Source organism: Anolis carolinensis, chromosome 5 (genome assembly GCF_035594765.1).
Source record: "Anolis carolinensis isolate JA03-04 chromosome 5, rAnoCar3.1.pri, whole genome shotgun sequence".
Classification (NCBI taxonomy): Eukaryota; Metazoa; Chordata; class Lepidosauria; order Squamata; family Dactyloidae; genus Anolis; species Anolis carolinensis.
Window position 1 is genome coordinate 169,402,139 of NC_085845.1, and position 23,935 is coordinate 169,426,073.

Genomic DNA, 23,935 nt, shown 5'->3' on the forward strand with positions numbered 1-23,935 from the left:
TTCCCCATCTCCCTAAAGGGACTTGAGGTGGCTTATAAGGCAACAATAGTGCAACACAGACCATATAAAATACAACAAAAATTAACCAGAATCAAAAAGCACCAATATAACATAAAATATCAACACATAAGGATTAACATAAAACACATAAACCAAAATGAAATAACCCATAAAAACACAACACAATAATTAAAATCCTTCTATACAAACCAAATTTAACGTCCCAGCCACAAAACAGATTAAAAATATCAGCATTAAAATGTCAGGCTGAAACTTAATTCTATTTAGGTCATCCAATTTAGATGATAGATTTGCTATTGTCAAAGGCCTACTTGAATAGCCATCTCTTTAGCTCCCTCTGAAAGCATTGAATTGTTGGGGCTTGTATGATCTCCCTGGGGACAGTATTCCAAATCCGGGGGGCACAACCCAGAAGGCCCTCTCTGTTGTCCCCACTAACTGTGCTTGAGACAGAGGTGGGACCAAGAGGAGGGCCTCCTCGGCAGATCTTAGAGCCCACACGGGTTCATTGGGGGGGGGGGATGCGGTCACATAGATAGGCTAGACCCGAACCGTGTAGGCCTTTGTAGGTAATAACCAGCACTTTGAATTGGGACCAGAAACATATAGGCAGCCAGTGGAGCTGCTTTAATAGGGATGTGGTGTGCTTCCTATAGCTAGCCCCAGTCAGTAACCTGGCTGCCGATCTTTGTACTAGTTGTAGTTTTTGGGCTGTCTTCAAAAGCAGCCCACACATTGCAGAAATTCATTCTAGATGTAACTAAGGCATGGACCACCATGATCAGGCCTAGCTTTTCGAGATACGGGTGCAGTTTGTGCACAAGTATTAGTTGTTCAAAAAGCCTTCCTGGACATTGCCGACAATGCATTGACAATGGGTCAATGCTGAGTACAGGAGGACCCCCAAACTGCGGACCTGTGTCATCAGGGAGTGTAAACCTATTGAGGACAGGTTGCCACCCTACACCCCTCACAACTGACCAGGAGAACCTCTGTCTTGTCTGGATTAAGCTTCAGCTTGTTAGCCCTCATCCAGTCCAACATAGCTGGCAGGTACTGGTTCCTGCATCCTTTGACTGCAGAGATACTTCAAAACCATGCTGAAGATACTTGAGAGTCTTGAAGCAAGGGCCCATGAAAATCAAACACAAAAATAAACTTGATATCAAAATTAGTCCAGGGAGGAGGAACAAAACTGGAACAAATAACAGGATCTTTGACTGGAACAAGGGATCCAAACTGCAAAACTTTCAGGAACAATGCCTGGATAATAATAATAATAATAAAACCCCAAGAGCAAGAATAAGAACTGGAACAAAAGATACAAGCCTACATGAACTTGGCATGAAAGTCCACAGGAACATGAAACAAGATTCTATGAAGCATGAAACATGACTCCATAAACAAGAACCATGCTCTCGATGTGCAAAGTTACCACCTTTGAAAATCTCTCTCAGAAGCAGTTCCTCTTAAAGATGAAATCAAGGCCTCTTTCCGTGGGAAGTTTGCTCAAAACCTTTTCTCATTAACAACCGTCTGCTCTGTCTCAAAACCTCTCTTTCTTATCTCTGTTGACATATAGCTTTTTTTCTGTCAACCTCATTAGTCTTATCACAACTGAAATGCCCATCTGCCAAGGGATAGTTCGACCTTGACTCTCCCAAGGAATTGAATCCTGTGGGACCCCAAGGGTCAATGGCCTAGGGTTTGAGCAGGTGTCCCCCAGCATCACCAATTGGGTATGATCCTCCAGGAAAGAGTGGAGCCACTGCAAAGCAGTGCCCCCAAGACCCATTCCAGAGAGCTGGCCCAGAAGGGTATCATAATAGTATTGAAAGCCACTGAGAGATCCAAGAGAACCAACAGGGACACATGCCCCCTGTCTAGCTCTCTGTTGTCATCCACCAAGGTAACCAAAACTGTCTCCATTCTGTGACCAGGCATAAAACCAGACTGTGATGGTTTCATCTAAGGATCTCTTGAATTGAGAAGCCACCACTCACTCTAGAACCTTGTCATGGTGAGGGAGACGTGGGTTTAGAAAGAGAATTTTCAAAGATACTTGTGTTTTGATTGACGTAAGTTGCAAAAGGCCTGTGTTTAAGATAGGCCTGCACTTGAGAGAAAATGCTGATGTTTGGGAAAAGAGTTGTTCCAGAGGAAAAAACGTTACTTTCAATAATAACAATACATCAAGTCAGAACTGGTTATCCGCTAACTCCCTCATTTTCCCATATGGTTTTGAGCCTATACTTGTAACAAGAAAAAGATAAGGAGGTACTGAGATCAGGGTCAATAACATGAAAGCACCATTGTCTAAAGAGTCACATGTTGTTACAGCATAGAAAACCAATGGAATTGCATGATGGTTAAGATGTTTGTGATGTGCCAACATTAGACGAATGGGGTAAATGATCTTTGTAAGCCAATAAGGATATGCTTGTATTTTCTGTGGAAGTGATAAAAACCCTTGCAACCATTTTGAAAATTGGTCAAATCCTTAGATTGCTTGCATGCATGTATTTGTCACATTGCTATGGCCACACAATAAATAGTTCTTTTGCAGTTTGAAGATCCAACTTTCGTGGTGTTCTTCCTCGCCCTCTCCACAGAAAAGGGGCCTCCTGCTTTTGACTTTGGATTAAGAGGAATATTTTTACATCTTTTACATCTTTGCCCCTACAAGGGCAGCCACGAAGTCTTGAGCCACGCCAGATAGGGTGGACTTGACAAGGTCGTTGAAGTCCCCTAGCACATTAGCCATTGAGGCTCCAATGCCAGGACCAAGACCATACCTGCTAGCACATGTAGGGAGACTGTTGTTTAGCCGGGTGGACGGTACACAAGCAGAATCTCTAATCTTTCCTGGTTACCCACTTTGAGATAGAAACATTCAAACCTAGGGGATTGCGGAATGGGGCACCTAACCAGGGAGATTGAATTGTGATAGACCACTGCAACCCCGCCTCCCTGCACCACATGCCTAGCCTGCCGGTGCACTCTGAAACCCGGAGGACAAAGCTGTGTGTGGTCTCCCCCCCCCCCCCCCCCCCGGTTCATCTATCCAGGTTTTGGTGATGCAAGCCAAGTCCTCGTGTTCATCCAGGATCAAACTTTCTCCCCTATTCCCACTTCAACTTGCACCCAAATGACTCCGCAAGGCATCCTTCAAAAGACTGAATTGTCAGTACAGGGCAACTGTGCTAGGGAGGAAACACAAGCGAGGCTGGATTTGCTCAGATTAAAGGTTCCCCCTGGAGCCCAACAGAGGTCCGTCTTACCTTGATGCCATTTTGTAGTATATAAAAATCAAGCATTTACTGATAATAAATCAGCATTTGCAAGGCTTGCCAAAAAGTTTATTTTCCTTTTTATTAAGTACAGCGGAAGCAATTTCTGCAGAGTTTATTGTAAACTCTGCAGGTTTATTTATTTATTTACAGTATTTATATTCCGCCCTTCTCACCCCGAAGGGGACTCAGGGCGGATCACATTGCACATATATAAGGCAAACATTCAATGCCTTAACATAGAACAGAGACAGAGACAAACACAGGCTCCGAGCTGGCCTCGAACTCATGACCTCTTGGTCAGAGTGATTTGTTGCAGCTGGCTGCTCACCAGCCTGTACCACAGCCCGGCCTGTGTTATAGTAGGTTGTTATTAACAGATTAATGTACATTTCTAGGTGCCATTCAGAAACCTTTTACTGTTGCCAAAATTTTCACAACACTAACATTGAGCTGCACCTACATTTGGGGTCGGGACCCATTGTTTAAGGGGCAGTGCTCTAGAAATGCGGCGCCATGAGGCAGAAAATACAGCACTGAAGGCTACAGTCAAAACATCTACCCAATAAGGAAGCATGCAATTTAATGAATATTTATATGTTGGAAGGTGGATATGTGTGTGTGTGTGTGTCTGCACCTTGCTCTGAGGCTGAAAGACTATGACTTCCAAGAAAAAATCCAAATCTGGTATCATTAGATGGTTAGGCTATGAAAGGACCCAGCATGAAGCTAGGATGAGGCAAAAAAATTTTTTTAAAAAAATCCTGAAATCCATGGCCAGCACCTCTTTACCATTCAAGGGGGCAATCAATACAATAAAGCATATTTTAGAGGGGAAGGTGATGACAAAACTTTTACTGAGGCTGAGAGCATGTGACTCACAGTCAAACATGTGTAATTTGCCCCAGGCAATAATTTAAGAATGTATTCTAAATGGGATTGTCTGCACGCTTCTCTGAGGCCAAGAGTCTGACTTACCTAAGACAACTATTTATTAATATCTACCTTATATGCCCAGCATTGCCCAAGCACACATTTTCTAATGCTATTTATTAGAAAAACCACTGCACATTTTACTAACCTTTAATATTGTTAACTTTAACAAGTAAATTTATTTATTTCCAATATTTCTATCCCACCCTTCTCACCCGAAGGGACTCAGGGCGGCGTACAATTGGCAACAATTCGATGCCGACACATCATTAAAACAACAACATATAAAAATGTATTACAACCAGGTAAATACTGTATAAAATATAAAACATAAAACATATGCTTAAAATAACTACAACTTATTGTTTTAAAGAGCTGGGCATGTTTAGACTTCAGAAGAGAAGGCAGCGAGGAGACATGATAACCATGTATATGTGAGGGGAAGTCATAGGGAGGAGGGAGCAAGCTTGTTTTCTGCTGCCCTGGAGACTAGGACGTGGAACAATGGCTCCAAATTATAGGAAAGAAGATTCCACCTGAATATTAAGAATAACTTCCTCACTGTGAGAGCTATTTGGCAGTGGAACTCTCTGCCCCGGAGTGTGGTGGAAGTTCCTTCTTTGGAGGTTTTTAAGCAGAGGCTGAATGGTCATCTGTCGGGGGTGCTTTGAATGTGATTTTCTTGCTTCTTGGCAGAAGGTTGGACAGGATGGCCCATGAGGTCTCTTTCAACTCTATGATTCTATGATTCACTGAGTTATTCTGAAACCAATCCTTATCTACTGCTGGTGGAAACTGGAGATGATAATAGAAGTATCTCATCCTGTTCCCATAGCCAGATGCGGACTGTTGACATCATCTACTCAGAAGTCCACAAAACCCCTGCGGACCTTAGCATAAGATGTCCTTTAATTTAATGATGGGAACTTGTCAAATGTTTCTCAGATCCTCCCCATTCTTTTCCAATAATTGAATAGCTGGGGGAAGGTCTATCAGAACAGCAGGGTGAATCTTGGGTCTGGTGTTAGGGAAGCTGTAGGGCAATTCCATGTGCCGAAAAATTGTGCTACATGCAACATCACAGGATCTCGTCCATTATCTGGGAAATGCTAAGATCTGGAATGGTGATGGGAAGACTGCCATGCCAAATATCCTTTCCTCTGAGGGTCTAGGGGCGTTTTCAGGAATGCTGAAAGTAAAATGTTGCATGAGGCTAGTGAAGAAGATGAAGAGCTCCATTTTAGCCAAAGGTTCTCCAAAGCAAGCATGGCGACCTATGGGAAATAGAAATGGAATATTATCTGCATGAGAAAAAAATGAAGAACACTATAGAATCTATTTCCCATCCTCCCTCTTAGTTTCATTTTGGATGCTTTGAAGCCTCTAAAGTGGGGTCATAGGTGCCATATGCCACCTCCAAGATGCAATCTTATCACCATGGTATACAGCAATGATGGGCAACCTTTTGAGCTTGGTGTGTCAAAATTCGACAAAAAACCGAGCATAACTCGCGTTGTGTGTCACTTCAAGAAAGAAAACATAATTTCGCAATATTTATAGTTTAAATAAAAAATGTAGAATTGTAATATATAACTATATTTAATAAACCAAAAACTAATCATTTAATTTACCTACTTAATGACGTCTTCGTTCATCCGTCAGTCAGTTTCTTTTGTTGATCTTGATGTTTTTTAACTTATGTGGGGTGCCGTGAACTAAGATAAGTGAGGGGGAGGAGGAATTCTTTAACCTGCCTATTAGTGACTTTTTTTGCTGAATTGGATGATGGTTGCTGTGGTTATGTGGTTGCTGGTAATGGCGATCACAGGGCCCCAGAGACGCGTCCCCCGCAGCATTCCACTGTTCCCTGCTCCACCGGCCAAAAGTGAGGTCAAAGATCCCATAACGGCCTAACCGGAAGTCCCACAACTAGACGCTCTGTGCCGGGGTTCTGTTGTTTTGGCCTACAGACCACCAGCACAGAGTGTCTATAATACAGCAAATGTTTCATCCTCAGCTACTGCACCTGGCTGTCCAGGAGCCGAGGATGAAACGTCCTTCTCGGCATGCAGACCCATACTTCTCTGTATGGGTCTGCATACAGAGGCTGGATGGCCATCTGTCGGGGGTGCTTTGAATGCGATTTCCTGCTTCTTAGCAGGGGGTTGGACTGGATGGCCCATGAGGTCTCTTCCAACTCTACTATTCTATGATTCTATGGTTCTATGTATGTGGCCGCATGCAGCTGCGTGTCACTGAAAATGGCTACATGTGTCAGTGCTGACTCGCGTGTCATAGGTTCGCCATCATAGGTATACAGAATACTCTTTCTTCTCAAAGCAAATAATCATGAAAAAATTATCTTGGATTTCATAACTTGAATAACACTATCTTAAATCTTCGTAACAGCAATCAATACAATTAGTTTTCTACTGTGAGCTTAACTTTTGTGTCATTGATTGCGGATTTGATTAATACAGACTCTTTAGGAATCTAGTCCAGCAATGAGATTCTATGCTCAATTTCTACTGAAAGTTGACCACAGAGATCTGCTTGAGGACTATGGATTCATAGGGTGCTTCCAGACAGCTCCACAACGTGGGACAAAGAAATGGGGTTTTTAAATGTGGGATATCAAAGGGAGTCGAAACACAGACCTATCAGTCCTGTTGCATAGTCCCCTGACATCCTCACAGCAGTTTTTTTGGAAGGAGATTAGAATGGAGGGCAGAAAGGAGACATCCAGTAGAAGTATTTAAAAAAAATTCACTCCAGAGATGTGCATATGCGCATATGAGGTCAAGTACATAATGGAACACTTTTTTTAAAAAAAATCCATCGGATCTCTGCTTCCCCCAATTGTTAACTCAAGCTCTTTTTAACATTACAAAGTGTAAAAGACAGAATTTGAGAGAATTGTATTTGCTTTCCACTTGTACTTCCCTGAGCCACCTGTGTCTCCGTTTGATAGCTGATCAGTTAATCATCTGTTGTCAGGTTTTCAGAAACACACGTGCTGTGGAAGATTCCACACAGGAGGAGGGAAGGAAAGCACGCATTTCCCATGACTGCTGGGATGCACAGGCATTGAGAGATGTATGTTTTTCAGGAAGAATCAGGTTTAAAGGGCACCTTTTAAACATGTGTTTTCCAACCCTTAACCTGATTCCTCCCGCACTTTGGCTAAACATCATTTAGCCACTAACCCTTTCAACCGTTTTCTTTCAGGTGTTAATGCATGTGTAGAAGGGACCTTAGAGAGAACATCTCTCTAGGAATCTATGTCTTCCAGTGTGACTTTATAGGTGATTTCCCAAAGACGCATTTTCTCAGGTACTAAAATTGCATTTTCTGCTTCACACCCTGTGTCTTTAAGTCCTTTGAAAGTGGGCCACCTACCATACCACCAATTTAATTTTTTCCTTTCTATATCTCAGCTATCCTTCTTTTGAATTTACCTAGAGAAAAAGGGATGAAGGCCTCTCGCTTGACAAATTGCCCATTTGCATCGAGGAAGTGCTCTGGGTAAAATTCATGTGGCTTCTCCCACATGGTTTCATCCTTCAGCACAGAAGACAAATGATTAAGGACCACTGTCTCCTAATATGGGATAGAAACAAAAAGGTTAGAATTGTGTGATAATAATATCAGATGTCTCTTTTATCACAATGGAATCTAATCAACAATTAGATTAAAGATTAAAAAGGAAGAGCTGTCTGTGTTTCCAGAGTACTGTTTTAAAACAAGAGCTTTGTGGGAAACATTAATGGTCCTTCTAAACAGCAATTTGTGAAGGGAGTAGAAACACATTGCCTGGATGACTTGCTATTCTAGAGCAGAGCTTTCCAAATTGTGTGTCGCTACACCTTAGTGTGTCACCTGCACTTTGTAGGTGTGTCATGTGAACATAACATGACATAAGGGCCGGGCTGTGGCACAGCTGGCTAGTAACCAGCTGCAATAAATCACTACTGACCGAGAGGTCATGAGTTCGAAGCCCGGGTTGGGTTAAGCCCCCAGCCATTAAATAGCCCGGCTTGCTGTTGACCTATGCAGCCCCGAAAGACAATTGCATCTGTCAAGTAGGGAAATTTAGGTATGCTTTATGCGGGAGACTAATTTAACTAATTTACAACATCATAAAACTGCCAGCAAAACACGAGGAAAGGAATGAGGAAGTACAGCCACTAGTGGACAGTGAAGCAACAGCTCCCCCTGTGGTCGGAATCGTGAAGCTGGAAAAAAAATGTTAAATGCCTCTGTGTTTGTCTTTACTGTATGTTGTTTGTCTGTTGGCATTAAATGTTTGCCATATATGTGTTCATTGTAATCCACCCTGAGTCCCCTTCGGGGTGAGAAGGGAGGAATATAAATACTGTAAATAATAAAGAATAAATAAATAACAGGGCGCCTCTGAGTCTGTGAAATAAGCAATAAATCCTTTATTTAAAATATATATATAAAAATGAAAGGTTTTAATGAGATATGTTGGGCACCCATACATTTCATTATGATAATTTATGTATGTGTCTATATCTCTTATAAGGGTTTGTTTTAACCTCTAGTTTGCTAGTAACACTGAATGACTGTGTTGTGAAATAATGCATATCTAAAAAGTTTGGAAACGGCATGGAATGTTTAGGAAGCTCTGTTCTAGGGACTTGTTCTGTGATTTGACATCTGCTTTAAGTTGGTTGGCTTATTTCCCTTTGAGCCAGAGGATCAGCAGAAAACAATGGCGGGCAAATAGGTTGTAGCTGCAATGGCTTGGGAAATAATAACGGTAATCTTTAGACTGGTCAGGTAGATGGAATCCCTATAGACCATTGCGACTCATCCTCCCAGCCCCAGATCATGCCTGCTGCTGTACACAGAAACCTGATGGGCAAAGTTGGGAGAGATTTACCCGCTCCCCTCCTTCGTCCAATCAGGTCTCTGTAAAGCAAGCCAGGTCAGCATGCTCATCCAGGATTAGGTCCTGGATGGCCGCTGTTTTTCCATTTACTGATTTGGCATTGAGCAGCAGGACTTTCAGCCTGGGGGGCCTGTCAACATGGTTACAAACAGTATTTGTGGGTGGAGGTGACTTAGGGGCCAACAGCATTCTCTCACATCCCTAGGACCACTTCCCCTCTCCTGTTACACTGTATTACCAAACTGCATTATATGCCAGTGTAGACGGGACCACTATCAGATCCAGGTGCATTCTTTTTCACTCCTATTTGTACTTCAGAGAGAAGAAGCTTTCACTGCGATCTTTCAAAAGAAACATATTTATTCCAGTCTCCTCCAGCAGGTGCAGTTGGACTCTTATTTTCTTTGTACTTTATATTTATCTTTCTGCATTCTGTAAAGCTGCATTGCAAATGCAATACAGTCCATTAAATGGAGGCATAGAAATCAATCCGAATATATAAGCTCTCAGTGATATATTTCTTGGTCAAAAACAATTCTGCATTAACTAAGCTCTTCTAATGTCCTATAACACTACAAAGGAAGTAGATATTTAAGTGTCACCATACCCCATTCGTAATGGATGCATAAATATAATATCCCCATATGAATTCTAGCCTTTTTATTTAATGCTGTCAGGAAATTTAGCTGAATGTGGTTTCTGGCTCATTGCAGGCATCAAGCATCAATCAAACTTTGATTTTGCAACTGTGATTTAAAAAAACAAAAAATAAAAATCAATGACTCTACCTTAGGGATGACAAACCCTCCAACTTCAGTATCATTGCATGCCACATAAGGAAATACAACTGGTACAATATCAGCATTACGCTGAATTTCATGGATCACGGCGGTAGTATACGGTAGACTTGACCGGTCTTCCATCGTGACTGATTTCACTCTGCCAATCACTGTATCAATTTCTTCATGAACTCTTTCTAAAAAGGTTAATTCATGTAGCATTATTAGGCTGCAATCATATTCTCCGTAATTTGGGAACAAGCACTATAGAAACCAAATGATTTATTTCTGAGTAGAAAAATAAATTTATTGAAAGAAAGATATTTTATATGGCTCATCTATCCATATGTCGGGAAGGATGCCAATTTCCCTGAAAATGGTTACTCACTCTGAATTTCAGGATGAAGGACCATGAAAAGAAGCCCCCAGATGAGGGTGGCAGATGAGGTTTCATAGCCTGCCGCAAATATATCAAGAAGAAGGTGAATGAGGTTTTGTTCACTGAAACTGGTCTCCGTGTTCCCTTCGGCCTGAAGGACATTAAAGAAATAGATAATGAAAACGTAAATGGTGTAGTGCTGCATAATGCTCATGTTTGTGATATACAGTTGTGTATTCATGAGTGTGGAAAGGCATACTTGAGGAAAGAAAAGGAGCCAAAAGAAAGGAATAGAAAAAAGAAGGGGCGGGAGAGAGGGGGGGAAGAAGGAGAGAGAGATTGAATGCTCTGAAAATTGATTGATTGATATTTTAACATTAATTAAAGCAAAAGTTGTCATAGACCACCCTCCATCAATACAATTAAAGGCTTCATGCACACAGATGTGAATCACATTCTTTAAATACTTGTTAGAATGTGGATTTTACCAGCACACAACTCTCTCTAGTCAGATTACTGGAGATAATCTTTTGGTCCCCCTTTTGACTACTCCTGACTCACTATTGTACGTACTGTGAGTCCCCTTTGGGGAGCAAAAGCAGGGTATAAATAATAATAATAATAATAATAAATAATAATAATAATAATAATAATAATAATAATAATAATAATAATAATAATACATGTATAACTCTTGAACTGTTTGCTGACTCTGCTACCTTGGTTGTTTGGACTCTGTTCTGAGTTGCAATTTCGTGACCCTGGATTGTTTGATACTGAATACCTCCTGTTCCTATGGCATTTGAACTTTGGGCACCCTGAATTCTACTTCAACCTCGAGAGCAGGATAGCTTTCTTCCAGTCCAACGACTCCTACTTAGTTGTGAAGGCTGTGCTTCAAGAGAGCCAAGCTCTTCAAAATCACGTCAATCCACTCACTGCTGCAGTGGCTGCTCTGCAGGCCCATGTATAACAACTAGGGGGCCAACAGCTGCTTCATCTAGATGTAGGTGCCTTATTGACCCACCTGAAAAGAACACGGTGCTCCAGAGAAAATTCTTGTCTTTCAAGCACAATATGAGCTCTACATGCAACTTTGCCTTCAGAAAGTTTCTAATAACAGACTTAAGGTGTGAGTGGCTTACTAAATGGGTAATTAATGCCACTGGCTGGCCAGTCTTCTCTTGGCAGAGTTGTTGTTCTTTATTCGTTCAGTCGCTTCCGACTCTTTGTGACCTCATGGACCAGCCCATGTAGGAGCTTCCTGCCAGTTCCTTCAAGGTCAAGCCAGTCACTTCAAGGATACCATCCATCCATCTCGCCCTTGGTTGGCCCCTCTTCCTTTTTCCTTCCTTTTCCCCCAGCATCATGATCTTTTCCAAGCTTTCCTGTCTTCCCATTATGTGGCCAAAGTACTTCATCTTTGCCTCTAATATCCTTCCCTCCAGTGAGCAGCTGAGTATTATTTCCTGGAGTATGGCTGGTTGGATCTTCTTGTGGTCCAAGGCACTCTCAGGATTTTCCTCCAACACCACAGTTCAAAAGCATCTAACTCCCTTTGCTCAGCCTTCCTTATGGTTCCTTATTAAGTCAATTTATGAAGATGGCCACTGCCATATTTGAAACCTATATCAAGGAAGAAAGACTATTGCTACAGTATACTAGTGCCTTCCACCTTTTGAGTTGGGATCTGTAATGGAACGAGGCAGCTCTCATAAGGCCTGACAAATAAAAACCTGGATGAATTTCCAAAGTTTGTCCTGGAACCCTGAAGGCCTTGGTTGAGTTGTGCTTGAAGATCTACAGCAGTCTTGTAAAACCTGCGGCCCATGGGTCACATGCGGCTGAGGACAGCTTTGAATGTGGCCCAATACAAAATCTTTTTGGGTAATTGCACACTTCACAAATGTAAACATTTTAGACAACAATGGAATGGAATACTCAGAGGATGTGACATCCACAAATATCAGAGACTTGTCCATAATTACATTATAATTGCAAACAATTCTGCCGGAAGACTTGCTCAACAATGTTAAAAGGCCCTCTGAATGGGACTATATATAATTAGGATTCTTATGCGAGGACACTTCATTCCTTATCTGTTGTGGCAGATATCATGAAAATTATATCTTTTGCTTTTTGCTGATCAGTTATCTTTACTGTTAGCGTATTTTACATGTGGCCCCAGGCAATTATTCTTCCAAAAGGTTGGACATCCCTGATCTACTGTCAGAAAGCTGCCATTTCTTCCATATCCTCCTGGGACGCCTCTACCGTTCTGCCTAAACTCTGCACCCTGGTTCCCTCCAGGGGTCTGGAACTTCAGAGGGAAGAACTTATGCAACTAGATTTTAACAACTATTGGCAAAAGTTTCCAGTCTGTTATTTTTTTTTTTTGGACTGGAATTGTAGCACATAATTTTGTATGTTTTCTTACAAAACAAACAATAATATAATGTGGTAATTTCCTCTGCATTGTTACTCTTTAACTAACTCTAAAGTTCACCTTCTATCCCTAAAATCTTATCCCATGGGGAGAGGGGAAGTGCAAAGGAATTGTCTTCTTTACCGTAGTGCTTTGTTCTGGTCCATTTATAAGGAAATAATAATAATAATAATAATAATAATAAAAAAAAACTTTATTTATATCCCGCCACCATCTCCCCAACAGGGACTCGGGGCGGCTTACATGGGGCCATGCCCAGAACAATACAATATAGCAAAATATAAAAACAACATATCATAATACAATTACAACAATACAAAAATAATCATGTACAGTACAACACAAAATCAAAAAAGCAATATAACAGGGCGGGCCGCATGAACACTCAATTAAAACCTGGGGTGAGAAAAAGATAAGAATAAAACCACGGGGAGCAGAGACATAAAATAGCAAACAGTCTGGAGGATAGATGATGGGGGGAGTAACAAAAAAGTGTGTAACAGTTACTCTCCGAAAGCACATCGGAAGAGCCATGTTTTTAGATCTTTCCTAAAGTCTAAAAGAGTGGGGGCTTGCCTGATTTCAATGGGCAATGAGTTCCACAAACGGGGGGCCACAGCGGAAAAGGCCCTCTCCCTTGTTCCTACAAGGCGGGTCTGGGATAAAGGCAGTGGCGACTGGAGGGCCTCCCCTGACGAAAACATAATATATTCACTCCTATCACATGTGGTGTACTTTTGTCAGCTTTTACAGTGATTGTCTGCATTCTGAGCTATCACACAGGCAAGTGTAGTCTCCGCCCATTATGGTTTCTTTTTCTTTTTTTCTTGAAAAAGGAGAAACCTCGGAATTGCGGAAGTCTGAAATCTAGGACTAAAAAAAGGGAAAATATAGCTACAGCTACATGGTGGGCTCCTTGTAAAATGTATTATTTTAAATTCTTATACTTTCTATCACCAAATGTTGCTCTTTGATAATTTAGATAAGGACCAGTTTAGTATTATTTCGTTTCAATCTGATTCTAGTCACACAGGGAATTGTCAGACAAAGCATAATCTTCCTTTCTTAAAAGTAAGTTTCCAAATGTAATTTTCTCTCATTCTGAAACTTGTAATATTGTTTTGAAAAGGTAAGAAAAGTCCAACAGAGAGTCTTTCTTTTGGAGTTAAAATATATAAAAAGAGAATTGCAATGCAATTATTATTATTATTATTATTATTATTATTATTATTATTTTAAAAAAACATGCTTGTGAGTACAAATCTGTCTTTCCCACTCTCGTTTCAGGGGAAGATATGCCTTAAAAGACCTTCATTGCAGTGTGATGTCTCTACCCTTCACTATTTTATCGAGGTTGATCATTGCTCTCCTCCCAAGAAGTAAACGTCTTCTAATTTCCTGGCTGCAGTAATCAGCATACCATTTAAAATATACAAATATGCAAATATTAAAACCTCACAACCCTCTCTCCTCCCCTTTATTAGATAAAAAACTTTCACTTTTAAGGTATAAATTAAGGGAGTTAAATGGGAAAAATACTGAAGCATGGACAACAGCAGAATAGGATTCTTGTCAAAAAGATAGTTTAGCTCTATATGTTTCTGCTGATATGTGGTACAGGTACAGGGTGACTTATTATTTGTGAATCAGCAACCCATTCTATCAAATCAATCTTCTTAGCATGAGCACCAGAAACTATTTCCCCTCCTCACCTGCTCATTCTGATTATAATAGGGAATGTTCACTTTTTGACTGTGACTCTATAATTCAACTGAACAACCAAGTCTTTTATCAATAATTTTCTGGAATTTTTTAAGTTATACAAAATGACAGACAATCTTTTCTATATAAACTTTCCTACCTTTTCGATCTCATCCAAAAATGCATCAATCAAATCTCTTGGATTGTTGGAGTCTCTCGTTTTCTTATGTTCATTCACAATCTCTTTTATAATTGTACTGAAATCATCCCAGTCTTTCTTCATTTTTTGTTGAGGTCCAGGAAGATAGGAAAACCAGGATATATAAGTAAGACACTGATAAAGCAATGAAAGGGGAAAAAATGTACATGAGTATATTTTCTCAAATGGGAATATTTTTCAGATATTTTGCTTGAAAATACATTGCATGGTGGGAGAAAGTTTTTAAATACTTACCTCTTCATACTCATGCACAGCATCTTTATCTAGATTTTATTCCTGTTCCTTATCCTGTTTCTCAACATCACCTTCACCACTAAAATTGTTAATGATGATGATAGCAATCTATATAATAATGCATTTGTGCAACACTTTTGACAACATCTGTTTTATCTCCATTCCCATCTTGATCTCTCCTAGCATAGGTTATTATAATAATCAATGTTGTTCTGGAGGATAGCACATCAGAGAGACTTTCTAAGATGTACAAAGATGTACAAAGGCAGTTCTAGTAAATTTCGTAAATGTGAAAAAAATATTGGGACATTTTAACATATGTGGTAGTCTTGCAAAAAGGCTGGACTCAAGTCCATAGGATGCTGCAAATAATACTGGACTCAAATATTTATTTATTTTATTTATTTACAACATTTATATCCCACCCTTCTCACCCGAGGGGACTCAGGGCGGCTTACAAAAATTGGCAAAATTTAATGCCCAAAATACAATCATAAAAACAAAACAATAACAGATCTATTAATAACATTGTTAAAACACATTATAAAACCTTAAAAACGTATATATAATTAATTCATACATAGGATGCTGGTAGAAATTGTTAAGGAAAAAATCATACATGATTCTGCACATACCGGTAGATGAATATTTCATCAAGACCTGTTGATTATTTTATCAAGAGTGAAGAACAGGGGAGCAGGAAGACATCATACCAACCTGAGAGCCAGGAAGATAGTTCCAGCTTGTCTCCTGTGCCTTAGCAACATGCTATGCTATACATATATATATATACACACACACACACACACATATATATAACATTTATAATAATTTATAAATATATTATATATTGTATATACATATAATATTGATAATAATATTATAATGGAATACAATATTATACTTCTAATAATACAATATAATAATATTAATTATATATAATATATTAAATGTAATATTACTAATAATATCACCATATAATGATATAGTACAATATAGTAATTTAATGCTTATATTGTGCTATGCTAATAATATATTGTATGTTCATTTGATTTGTAAGCTGCTCTGACTCCCCTTCGGGGTGAGAAGAGCAGGATATAAATGTAGTAAATAAATAAAATAGATGAGATGGACAAACTGATTATGCTGATTAAGGAGTAACCCTTGATGAATTTCAAGAAAGATTGGGACTTGTTTATTACTTTTTCACAGCAACAGTGGGGACAAACATCCACTGTAGGATATATGAATCAACTGAATGTTAAATGTGTGGTTAAGATAGATAGATAGATAGATAGATAGATAGATAGATAGATAGATAGATAGATAGATAGATAGATAGATAGATAGATATGGCACAATTGTCCAACTCTAGGCCTGCAGCAACATCCACCCTCCTGGCATTTTATGTGGTCCTCCAGATGCTGGACTACAACTCCTGTATGCCTCATCATTTGACATGGCTAGAGCTGATGAGAGTTGTGATACAGTAACATCTGGAAAGCTTCTGTTTGTTCTGTTTAATCAGGAAAGTGGATTTGTATTCAGATACAAGGCTTGTGGATATAATGTCTGATGTTTAAAATGTCCTTTAAACTTTCCCCAACCTCAGAGCTACAAATGCTGTTGGGTTGCAATTCCTATTATTCCCAGTATGCAAGGCACATAATCAAAACTGATGGGAGCTATAGGCCAATAACAACTGGGGAGCCAAATGAGGTAAAAACTAAATAGAACTGTTTACTATGTAAATAAATTATAGTTTGCCCTATATAGCAATGGATTTTTATGGCCATTGATTAACAGCTCTTTGAAGGCAACCATGATGTAAAAGGGTAAAATCAACAGGCAATGAGTTTGAGTTAGTAGAACTGTCTCTGTAATTGTTTATAGTTAGGTATGTATTAGGTTTGTGTGTTTGCCTTTGATTTAATCCCCTTCCACACTGTCCTGTACCCTAAGATTTGATCTCAAATTATCTGGTAGTGGAGATTGTTATAATCCTATTTAAATCAGATAATCTGGGATCAGATCCTGGGATATAAGGCAATGTAGAAAGCACTTTAGTTTCTAATAGGCTCTAATGCAGAGCTTTCCAAACTGTATGTTGCAACAAATTTGTGTATCATCTGCAAATGTCTATGTGAAATAAGCAATCATATTTTTCAAAATATAAATGAAAGGTTTTCATGAGAGATGTTTTATCCCCATACATTCCATTATTAAAATGTATGTATGTGTCATTATCTTTTATAAGGGATTGGTTTAAGCTCTGGTTTGCTAGTAAAACTCAATTACTATGTTACAAAATGATGTATGTCTAAAAAGTAGACAGTTCTGCTGTAATGGCTAGTTAGACAGCAGTTTAGTTTTAGTGATTATAAATATATATTATTAAAAATCTGCTCTTTTGTATTACAGTATTTATGCTCTTTTACTATGTTTACTATGTTTTCTTTATCTCTGAGTACAATTTAGTTTAAAATGTGGTGGATGATACAATGTATTACTGCAACAATACTAATGTCTAAACTATATTAAAAAGCCAGATAAAGTTTTTACTTTTAAAAAAAACTGATCAAAAGCATCCACTCTAATTGCACCCTGTCTTGGAATGAATGTCAGTGTTGTGTTTCCTAACTTCACAGAGGCTGAAATGCACACTGCCTTGTCTCCCAGGTTCTGATCTCAGATTACCTGTTTATCATATAATCCAGTTCAAAGCAGATCAGATCCTGGGATATAGGGCAGTGTAGATCCGACCAGAGAGACACTCAGTGGTGACAGTCATTACCTGTTCGTGTCTAAGTCCTCAGAATCCCAAAATCTTTCCCAAAAACTAGTTATTATCTATGTCTTGACAGTGGTGAAACACTGATTCAGACAGACCACTTTGGTGACCTGGATGTCAACCAAATCTCAGGTACCCGTTCCCCTTTAATCAATCAAACTCAGAAAAATACCAGAGGCAAGATTTTGGTTGCTCCCTTTAGGAACTCTTCAGTTGAATGCAGAAGGTTCAGGAAGTTTTTACTGTGATATTCAAAGCGATCACCAAATGCTAATATACAGATAATATTGCCAACTGCAGTGTAAATGAAGTCATGTGGGTCAAAAGGAAAACCTATATGAGATATAAAAAAAACAACAACAACAAATAAGAGTTGGACTATCACAATTCCACCACAAGAAAGTATAATAATAATAATAATAATAATAATAATAATAATAATAATAATAATAATAATTTATTTATATACCGCCCTATCTCCCAGATGGGACTCAGGGCGGTTTACAGTCATAAAAGCAAACACAAACATTACATATTAATAATACACATTATTAAACAAAGTAAAATAATACAATTATAACAATAAATCACACTTACATGACCAGATCAAGGGAACGGGAACCATAAAACCAATATATTAAAATGTATCATTTTAGGCTAGGGAAATCTTGTGCAATATATTCAGGCCCAGAAATCGGCGATAGTCCAATGTAATTACTCAAAAACCTACCGACACTCAAAAACCTGCCGACACCACCAGGTCTTCAGTATTATTAAAGTATTATTCAGGCATAATCCCAACAACAAATCCAAACAAGCAAGTATTGACCTGAATTCCCTTATTAACTTTCACAGACATTCACTTTATGAAAAAAAAGTTTTAAAAAATCTCAATTTTATCATTTTCATAGTTTCCTTTTGATCAGTATCACCAATCATATGTGGCCTCCTTCTTCATCACTATGGCTCAAAATCAGAATTATCCTCCCCTGTTACCAGCAAAGGTATAAGAACTATGTTTCTGTCTTAGATTCACCCCAAATCTTCCCTTTGTCCACAAGACTAACTTGTACCTTCTTGAGCTTTCAACTCAGCACACAAATATCCAGCTTCTTCACACACTCTCTTTTCAAGTGTTTTCTTCCCCATTCCAAGACTTTTCAGGTTGGAGATACAGAATCGTCTCTGTTCCCTCCAGCCATTGTCACATGAGGCCACAAGAACTCCTAAAAAACATAAAATAATTAAGTGAACATTTTCTTGAAAATTATATCTATGTTTTGTTTGAATATTCAAAATGATATGTTAATAATGACTTTTAATTTTTTGAGTCAACAAGAGCAGCGGTCATGTATCAACTCTTGTCATTCCCTGTGCTATAATAAGTCATATTGCACTTTCTGATTTATTTATTTAGTATCAAAAGCGTTACATACATTAGTATAAAACTGATAAATACAGAAGGAGCACAAGTGGCTAAATATCTTTTGACCAAAAACGGGCAACAGCGATCGCATTGTCTGTAACCTCACAGAATTCTTCCTCTGTGCATGAGGCAGGACACTGCGGACAAGCGTACAGATGTGGAATTGTCCGCTCTGCTCTACAATTGCATAAGGTGGCCGATTCTTTTAGGTAGTACCATTTTGCCAGGTTGTCTTTTGATCTGCCCACTCGGCTTCTGAGTCTGTTTAGGGTCTTCCAAGTTGCCCATTCTTGGTTTGCCCCTGGAGGCAGACCCTTGTGGGGGGCCATCCAAATGGGATTTCCTGGCTTAGCTGCCTAGAGGGATGCTCTCGCTGTTGGTGGGGGAACGTCAAGAGGAGTGGTGGTTCTCATGAAGCTTTTTCTTGATTTGAGTCTACTGGGAGGAGACACAGTGGATGGCTTTCAGTGTTCAACCTTATTTCTCTCACAATTAGCATCAACCTCCTGTCGTACGGGGGGGGGGGGGGATGGCAGCTAGCTTGTAGAGTTTATCAACAGGTGTAGGTTTAAGACATCCTGTGAGTATTCTGCATGTTTCGTTCAATGCTATGTTCACCTGTTTCGCATGGGCAGACTTGTGCCAGATAGGGCAGGCATACTCAGCAGTTGAGTAAAACAAGGCCAGGGCTGATGTTCTTATTAATTTTGGGTCTGCACCCCATGTATTGCCAGTAAGTTTCCATAAGATGTTACTGCGTGCATCTAATTTGTGCTTGGTGTTCATGCAGTGTTTCCTCTATGTTAGTGTTCAATTCATGGTGACACCAAGATATTTAGGATGAAAACAATATTCAAGCTCTTAGCCTTGCCAGGTAACTTTCAGTTTCCTATTGGCTCTTGCTGATGCAGTCAACAGATGATAGTTGCCCCCTTGTTGCAACCTATATGCCTACCAATATTGTTATGCTAAGACCAATTTTTAGCTATGGAATTATCACTCATTTTGCTGTACCATATATAGTTGATTCCATCACAGCATAAGGAAGACTTGCCTTCACAATTCTTTCCACGGCCTATCATGCCCATCAAGGGTACTGATGATCGCTCGGTGAAGTTCTCAGCTTTTTGTCCCAGTGCCTCCTTTATTGTCTGGAAACCACTCAGTACTACAAATTTTTTCCATCCAACCTGGAATGATAGGATTGGTCCATATCTTTCCACCATCTGTGACAAAAAAGAAGAAAGCCGGGGGGGATCAATTTAAAATACAGAAGAAAAACACAGAGAAGCCCAAACAATGTAACCAGTATATATTGTAAAAGCCAAAAAGATTGGCTATATTTAAAACTTAGAATCCTTTATCAAAGATAGCTTCAATATTAATTTAAAGAAAAGAAATAGAAAAGACAGAGATTTCTAAGAATGTCATCAGCCCTTTCTAAAGCTAGCTTCCCTTGGTGAATCACACATATTCCTATCCATACCAGTGAAGTCATTGCTATTTGTCTTTCCCTCTCATTAACAGATATTTTACAAAAAGAGGAAACAAAGGGGAAAGCAGTAAAAAAAAAGATAGGCAAATTCATTCTGAAAGGCAACAATATCCAGAAACTCCACAGTGATATCAATAACCTATACATTAGGTAACATCCCCTCTTTCTGAGTCCAGTTAATTTAGATAAGTGGTTCTCAACCTGTGGGTCCCCAGATGTGTTGGCCCTCAACTCCCAGAAATCCCAAAAGTAGGTAAACTGGCTGGGATTTCTGGGAGTTGTAAGACCAAAACACCTGGGGACCCACAGGTTGAGAACCACTGATTTAGACAGTCATATTTACTCTTTATGTTCTAAATCCATCCCAATAATTAAATGCAGCCCAACAACATTTGGAAAGCTTCATAATTCCCATTTCTAATTCAACTTATGTTGGGGATTTTACATCACCTGAATAACTGAATTTTACTCCACATTCCAACCATGCTACCTGGTGCCCATTTTGGACCATCATTTGGCCCAGATTTGGCCCAGTAAAAAAGAGTAAGTCTCTAGTTCTCAAAGATATGGAAGAAATGTGGCCACTCTCTGGTCAATTTTGTGAGTGTATAAAAAAAGTCCATTTTGGACACGAGGGAAGCAAGAATGAGTGGCCCAAGCAGCCTCACAAGACAAAAACAATGTCAGCAGCAGCTTTGCTCTCACTCATCTCACAACATTTGGATCGTTCTGCAAGAAATTGTACATCTGTGAAGATGCAATGAGCACATGGAGGAAGCTACAACAAATCTACTATGTGATTCTTTGTGTATATATTTATATGGGTTGAATGACCCTTCTTGCTTCTTCCAGAAAGCTATGATCCAATTATGAATTACTAAAGAGTATATTTTTCCTATGTCATCCTCATCACATTGCTGTGGTTATTCTAATCTTTTCTATATAATCTTCAAAGGTATGACCATTCCTAGATCCTGGATCAGGCTAAAACTGTCACAGTCCATAAAATGTAATGCCCTCAGTGCTGGTATCAAATAATACAGGTTATGTTTCATTTATGAGCAGGTAGGCTGTTAGGAATTGTGGGAGTTGAAGTCCAAAACACCTGGAAAGCCAAAGTTTGCCCATGCCTGTTCCATAGGATGCCTTACTTGGAAAACTGGGTATGCCAATACTTACACGTAGAATGCTGTTGTGTGGATTTTTTCTTTCAAACTCTAGCAAGTTCCCAATGAAAGGCAGAGGGGTAGGTCCTGGAGGATAGCGACGATATCTCTTCCTCCTCTTCATAGAATCCAACAGCAGGGCAAGAGCAAGCAGACTGACAGAAATGAACAACATTGTGAGGTTGTTCCAACAGACCTGGCTCCACAGCCAAGAGAAAGACGTTGGGATCGCGACCACTGAAGTCCACATCTTTCCTTATCAATCCCTATGGGGCAGATTGCACTTGTCCCACCCTTTACTACGCTTTTATACTCTTCTCTTATGGTCAGATTCTTGCTGCAGTGTCTCTCTATTAATAGGGTGGCCTCAACAAGGGTGCTTTAACAATGCAACCAATGAATGGTTGCATAAGGATTTCACACAGTTATGAGATTTCAACATGGTCTGGTAGGCTAACTTTGTCAGTGCGTAGATCTCATTTATTGTTTATCCATTTGTGTCCATCAGATGAGAAAGTTAGCTGAAGTGCAGTTGAACCTGCTAGTATATTTTTGGAGGAGGGTCCGTGGAATAAATATGTCTAATAAAGGGGTCCGTATTGTATCCCTTTAAACAGTTGTGGAATATTCTCATGATGTTCTTCTTATCAGAGTACATCTAAGGCTTTCGTCTTAGCCCTATTTCTCCATAGGGGTCACCTGTCACAATGGTTCAATCAAGCAGTGGCATAATAGTTAATCATATCTAACCCACTTCCAGCCTATTTCTGCAAAGATAGGGTGTGGATGTGTATGTGAACAAAAGTATTTGCAGCATCATTGCCTTTTGAGAGGAGAACTTATAGAGATTTAAGAGACTTAAAAATTTAATCTCTGCTGTCCAAGAGATTGTGGCTAATTGATAGCCTATGATTGCTTCAACTAATAACATGAAGGATTTAGGGTATTGAGACAGAAAATAACTTTACATCACGGAAGATTAACATGTTGTGATATTGTGGATGTTAAACTTACGTAATTAGTAGTCAGTGAACAATTTAATAAGCAGGTAATTAACATATTATTTCCAGGGTGTATCCTGGGAGTCATCATTTAAATAAAATAGCCATTAAAATTTTAAGGAAGTATCTAATGCCAGCACTAATTCATTCTGTATCAGTCAAACTAGTTAGGGTTCATGAACAGGTCACAAGGTTAGACTCACACATTGGATATATCTCATCTTTCTCCTGAGCATCTGTAGGAGGAAGAAGCAAAAACCTTTTGCTAATTAATTTATTTAGTGCTATTTATTAATCATGCATGTATGGATCTGTCTACGTTTTTATATCTTTATTCTGTAAATCTGGGCACAAGCAATAGATTGGTGTTGCAATTTAGCCAAAATAACTCCATAAGGAAGAAACCAAAATGATGTGAAGAAAAAGGAGAAAACTGGTGGGTTTTATGCACTGATTGTGCTACTATGAAATTTGTACCCACAAGCACTTCAAAATCACATTTATGAGGAGGAATTATGATCTGAGATTACATCACTTCCATTATATATTTTCACAGATACATTATTCCACTATTTTGATACCTCATCTATATATCTATATCTATATCTATATCTATAATAAAAGTGAAAAATCTGTATCTGTATATGTGGCACAGGCGTCCGTTCACACAGACAGCCTCCAGCCTCCACAAACAGGCTATAGTTCCCAGTGCTGTGGAGCCACTAAGTCACTCCCTTAACTGACTTTGCAGGTTATAGTGAGTGCTACAAACATGCAGCCCCCCACCCAAGTGAAGGCTTTCATGCGGGGCCCATTTCATCCTAGATGTTCTGTTTTTCCTCCAGAATGGACATCCCAGGGTTCCTTCATTCGCATGGCCCTGCCCACCGCCTTTACCTTAACCCTTTCATACCATTTCCTGGCACACACAGAACAGAGGAATTGATCAGCAACTGAACAAGAGGTTAGGGGAGAATTCACACCATTATTTACAAGACTTGTACTTGACTTACATCCAGAGAGTACTGTTCACCCAACCAACGATACATCTGGACCACACTTGCCATGGATGATGGAACTTGCAGTACCTTCACTGGTACTGTGACCCCCACCGACAATGGATTGGAATCGAACTTGG

General features: G+C 39.4%; 1 protein-coding gene across 1 annotated transcript; it reads right to left on the bottom strand.

Moving 5' to 3' along the window:
* Nucleotides 1–3,368: 3,368 nt before the first annotated feature.
* On the bottom strand, nt 3,369–22,924 carry LOC100559332 (cytochrome P450 2D14). Its single transcript, XM_062981002.1, has 9 exons — nt 21,810–22,924; nt 20,190–20,361; nt 18,783–18,935; nt 17,882–18,042; nt 14,625–14,798; nt 10,327–10,468; nt 9,948–10,135; nt 7,703–7,844; nt 3,369–5,518 (listed from the first exon to the last, which is right to left on the bottom strand). Exons 1-9 carry the CDS (start codon nt 22,044–22,046, stop codon nt 5,340–5,342), a joined length of 1,548 nt encoding a protein of 515 aa, XP_062837072.1. The 5' UTR covers nt 22,047–22,924; the 3' UTR covers nt 3,369–5,339.
* Between the last annotated feature and the right edge of the window lie 1,011 nt (nt 22,925–23,935).